Source organism: Coregonus clupeaformis, chromosome 21 (assembly GCF_020615455.1).
Source record: "Coregonus clupeaformis isolate EN_2021a chromosome 21, ASM2061545v1, whole genome shotgun sequence".
Taxonomy (NCBI): Eukaryota; Metazoa; Chordata; class Actinopteri; order Salmoniformes; family Salmonidae; genus Coregonus; species Coregonus clupeaformis.
In genome coordinates, this window is record NC_059212.1 from 46,612,887 (window position 1) to 46,618,521 (window position 5,635).

The following is a 5,635-nucleotide window of genomic DNA, read 5'->3' on the forward strand; positions in this document are numbered from 1 at the left end:
AATGCCAGTCCTCTACCTGCCAGTCTGTGTCCCAAATAGCACCCCATTCCCGATATAGTGCACTACATTTTGACCAGGCTCTAGGGAATAGGGGTTGCCATTTGAAACACACATCTGGTAGAGACGTTTGAGACAAGCTGTTTACCACAGCAGCAACACTAGCTCTCAAACTAACCCTAAACAGAAGGGAAAACCATTGACTCCTGTCTTCGGTTGTTTGTTTGGACACTTTCAGATTCGGATTGCTATGATTGCTCAGTGTTAAAATACTATTTGGATAAAGCCATAAAGGTAAAGCATCCTCTTCAGGGTGTTGAAACGAATGAAATTAAAGCACATTCTGGAAGCATCTATATTACAGACTCTTTCCCACTATGCCTTCCTACCAAAGAGTGATGCTCAAATTTAGCTTGCCTTTCGTGATTAACTTCAAAATTCCTGCCTTTTGCCTTTAGGCTCTGTGGCTTTGGGTATCTTTGGGTTGGTGTAACTCACGTGTTGGGGTATGGGCTATAAGTCTCTCTGTGCTGTTTCTTGTCACCACCATCTATCCAGAGTTGGCAGCATAAGTGGCAATTACAGTGTCCTGGAAAGCCTGTAAATGTTTGCTAGTCACATCATGCAATTCTGGTCTGTTTAAACATCACACACAGAGGAGGAGGAGGAGGAGGAGGAGGAGGAGGAGGAGGAGGAGGATAGATGGGCGATGAGGGGTAAGCCATGCCCGTGTGGTAGCGAGGTATTCCATTATGGATTGGTATCTAGTTCAACAGGCTATCTGGAATAATGTCTCCAAATGATCTAATTGTTAGTCATCTACAATGTATTCAATGGGAGCGTGAGGGGTGGGAAGAGGAGGGTGCAGGATTAGGGGGAGGGGTGGGTGCACAGGACATTCCAAACACAGAAACTGTCCAGACAGAAAGAAAGGCATCCTGGGTAGAGGAAGTTGGGGCCACCAATTCATAGATCAGCTGACATCACAGACAGATGCCCAATCTCACCCAAGATGGAACCTCTTCAGAATAACTGCTAGACTGTAAATCAGCAGTCTACTGTGATGTGTGTGGGTATCAAATCAACAAAGACAAACACATTGTAAGGTAAAATGGCTATCGACACAATGATAAACCCATAGATTCATGGCATCCCATTCCGAAACCCTCTGGGCATTATTTTACGTGCTTAAAATACGCAAGTCAGTTTACATGTGGCTTAGCTAGCTAGCAAGCTTGCTAATATGATGTGAAGGATGCAGCAACACCAGATCAACAGCATCTGCTTTTTAGCCCCCTCGTGCCCCAGCTCCAGGAGGGAAGTGGACTGCGGGTGTGAGGGAATGCAGACGCTCGTTTTGCAGGAGGCTTTTCTGGACCCACTGCTGAGGTGTGGTGGTTTTACTGGGGCTTTTTACAGTCGCCGAAGCATCACCCAGTTGGATGCTACATTTCGGTAGTGGACGATCCAGCCTACCTACCGAGGAGGAGCTGTGAACAATCGAAGACGATGAGGTGCCCGATGAAGAGCTCCGTGGCCTGTCTGTCAGATGTTTCTACCTCCCTGCCTGGCTGTTCTATCTATGCTCCCTTCCTGGCTGTTCTATCTATGCTCCCTGCCTGGCTGTTCTATCTATGCTCCTTGCCTGGCTGTTTTATCTATAATCCCTGCCTGGCTGTTCTATCTATGCTCCCTGCCTGGCTGTTCTATCATCTAAAACTGTGGTAGACCATCAGCCAAGAACTGCCAGATTTACTACATTTGTTTTGTTAAATAGTTTTTTGTTTATTTTGTTTTTAAAGAGACTTTGAGATTCTACTTTTAATTGAAAGCGCTATAGAAAATAAATATATTATTATTATTATTATGAAAATACATTGCACTCTCTCATCCAAATCATATTGCCGTGGTTCTGCTATTGATATTGACTTGCTGCCTTAGCTCACAATATCAAAGCAAATAAAACAGAATCAACACATATCTAACATCAGAGACAAACCAATATTAATGTCATAATATCCACAATCAAGAGAAATAAGCAATCATCCTGATCCAGATGTAGGCTAGTTTAAAGGGGGTGAAGGGGGGGTAGACACAGAGGAGAGAACTCTTTCCATCAACGCCCCTTGTTGGGCTTAGTGGTAACCAGGGTAGAGTGGAGACTTATTGGGCTTACTGGTAACCAGGGTAACCAGGGTAGAGTGGAGAAACGGTGTTTCCTACTGCTGGCCACTATAGGTCTTCACTCTCCCACATTATAGAGAGAGCATCGCCCCGCGGGCTACAGTACTACCTATACGCAGCAGCATATTCTCTTATGGAACAACAGTGCCTCATACCGTTTGTGTGAAGAGTCTTTGAATCATTTAAAAAATATCCTGAAACCATATAGGAAAATACCCTCAAAAATAGGCAAATGGGGTGAACTGCTAAAGTATGCTAAATGCAAATCAGGGATGTCACGGTTGCATAGCTTATATCATTGACATAATGTCAATAGTTTGGAAGAGAGCGGTTAAAATGTATAAACATCTTATGTCTGCCATAACGGCCAGATAAAAAAAAAAAGAAGAAGATTAAATCAATTAATAACAAGTTTCAAAACAAGCATATAGTTCCAGTTAATAATGAATGTGTGGAAGGTTGTCCCACAACTGTCTCAGTTTTAAACCACCGAGCGCTTACCGCTGCTGTACAGTCAGCCTAACTCTCCAAACTCATGCGTAATCCCTATTACGCGGTTCTATTGAAGATAGCTTGGATTGCCATATCAATACTCTGACGTTACCTATCACAACAACCCAAAACGTGCAGCTCTCTCCAGTGGCCAAGGTGTGAGAATGCTACCTCAACCATAACGGAATCCCTCTCCCGATTGCCGTGTCCACAAGCACCTAGCGGACCACAGGGGCAAACAAAGCCTATTTGTCTGGCTAAAGCCTTTAAAACATTCACCGGAGAGCGTCCTGGGCGCACTTTTAGTTGGGTAGTGTACTACCACAACAGAATGCCACGTACAGAACCGCGGGCGAGCCGCTATTTTGGGGAATCACGCTGGGAGCGGAGCGCTGTCATCTGGAGACGAGACAAGAGCACCTGGATGAATGCCGCTGGGGTTTACCGCGGACGGGATGGACTAGGCTTGGAAGTAGCCTACCTGGTGGATTTCAAGTCGCTATTTAGGTTACAGATAACGGAAAAGGGTGTCATTGGCAATATTTGGAACATTCTTATATTTGATCATGGATTTACATGTGGTGACACATACGTCATGCATTTTAGACACTGTCATGACATTAGTTAGCTCCATTTTTCTTTCAGTTGGCTGTCAACCTCAGAAGCACAGCACAGTGATTGTGGAAGTGGCCCTATAGATGCGCTGTCATCACTTGATAAGTCAACCATGGGGGCAAGGATGCCCCTGTCTGTCCCCAAGAAACACCAGGGAGAGTTTGCGATGTGAACGGTTCAGAAACGCGTTCTCCAACGACAGCTCCTTACCTGCTTGGACATTGACGGCTTGCAGAAAGAAAGTGAGCGTGACGATAGTGGTTAGAGTGGGGTCCCAAAGCCACCTTTTCGTTTTCCACCTTGTGGACCATCTTTGCATCTCCATTGTCACTCACTCAGCTACCCAAAACTTAAAAAAAAAAAACGGGCGACTTTTCAGGACAAAATGTTGGTCCTTTTCCTTCCACAAATACACAAAAAGGACGGTGTGATGGTAATTTCTGTTACTACAACAAAGCCATAAGTTTAAAAAAAAACAGTACTGATTTCTTCTTTAGAGCCAAACTGGGCCCTCCTGCTCCTCTCTCCCTTAGCCCCAGCCCTTAGACTGAAGGTGTTTGGGCTTTTAGGAAAAAACCGGAGACCATTGGATTCCCGGAGAGCCGCGCGCCAGAGGGAGGGAGGCGGCAGCAGGAAACTGACAGTTGGAAAATGTTCCGTTTAGCGAATCACCGGGCTGGAAAGTTTTCTTCGGTCCCGCCCATCAACTGTCAGTCAAGACTGAGGTCCTTGGTTACAGGAGTCGCATAATTTATTCTTCACAATCATATTGTCATATGGAGATGGATGGAGGGAGAGACGGGGAGACACTGATGCGTAACGCTACAAAAAACGCAATTGGCTTTCTAGAGTTTTATCTCCAGCATGCACAACACACTTTCTACATTCCCCTGGTGTTATTGGGGTTTCTTTATAATCGAATTAAATCAAATACATCTTTATGACAGTAATCAAAGTTTTAAAAAAATTGTTTTGCCAACACCATAAAACAGTCTAAATGATTACTTGAATCATTATGGTGTTATTAATATTAGTCATCACCTGATTGTACAGCTGGAGGGTCTTTGGCTGCTAATGTATTTTAAACCTGAGGGGGTGGAGCATCATGAGTTATTCCAGACATTTCCTGAATGCATGAGAAATGAGAAAAAAATAAAGAACAGACTAAACACCCAACAAGATGGTCAAACTGCGATATGAAAGCTTTATTAGTCAAAATGAAATGTTTTCCAGATTGTAAAAGATTTCAAGCAGAGTAGAAGTCAGAACATACTGTTTCCAAAAAAAAAGACCATTGGAACAGAGAGTGGAAGCACAGGTGGTAGCTATAGAACATTGGGGTTTCGTCCCAAATTACACCCTATTCCCTATAGTGCAGGCTCATATGGGCTCTAGTCAAAAGTAGTGCACTACGTAGGGAATAGGTTGACATTTTGTATGCAGCCCTTGCTCTTGAGTTGGTTTTCCACGGTATGACGTTGAAAGACATATTTGACGGTGTAATGGTAATAATTGTCACACAACTCCGAACCACATTTAAGGTAATTTTGTCAGTGATTACAATGATCACAAAACACACATCAAATAAATGTTTATTCTAAAGTCAGGATGGTTTAGGAGTTAGTTGGAAATAGGATACAGGAGTGTGGGATGTAGCCATATAAAATAGTTTTTTGTCTGTCCGTCCTGTCAATAATGATCACATGAGGAGCTCCATAGATATGTTCTGTCATGCAAGACACTGTCAATGTATTATGTTTACATTGTGTGTAGATTAGCCAGACCAATCATCTCTAGTAGTATCACTGCCAAAGCAATGTGCTTGTCTGCCTGAATGGGGAGTTTAGGGATTAAGTGCCTTGCTCAAGGGCACATTGACAGGAGATGACAACATGGCGTATAAAAATAAAATCCAGCCAAAATATTTCTAGACGTTTTCAGGTCTGCCTCTAACCTCTAGGCTACCTCCCGCTCATTACAAAGGTGTGCCCGACTTGATTCAAACTCTGATCTCCTACGTACTACAGGACTCTGTTAACCCTATGAGCTAAAAGCTAAATACTAAGCATTAGCTCAGGGAGCTTACACAAGTCTTCAAGTCTCAGACAAGGTCACTCCTCATCACGTGAGCATGGTTCACCAAACTACCTTACATTGGCAAAGGGCTTGCCCTGCATACGTGTGTAGGTTGCATCCAAAATGGCACCCTATTCCCTATGTAGTGCACTACTGTTGGCCTTGTAGTTTTGGGGGGGTTTGATCTGTAGTGTGACGTGGCAGCCTTACGCCAACGTTGCCCAGAATGACCTCAGACTGCTGTCTGCTGCCTGCGGTCTCAGCGATACTG

General features: G+C 44.0%; 1 protein-coding gene across 1 annotated transcript in view; it reads right to left on the bottom strand.

Moving 5' to 3' along the window:
- LOC121535697 (collagen alpha-1(XI) chain) overlaps positions 1-4,412 on the bottom strand; it is a 141,255-nt gene extending 136,843 nt beyond the window's left edge. The window contains exon 1 of the mRNA XM_041842961.2: positions 3,499-4,412. Coding sequence (XP_041698895.1) covers positions 3,499-3,613 — 115 coding nt within the window. The 5' untranslated portion in view covers positions 3,614-4,412. The remainder of the gene's footprint in view (positions 1-3,498) is intronic.
- Between the last annotated feature and the right edge of the window lie 1,223 nt (positions 4,413-5,635).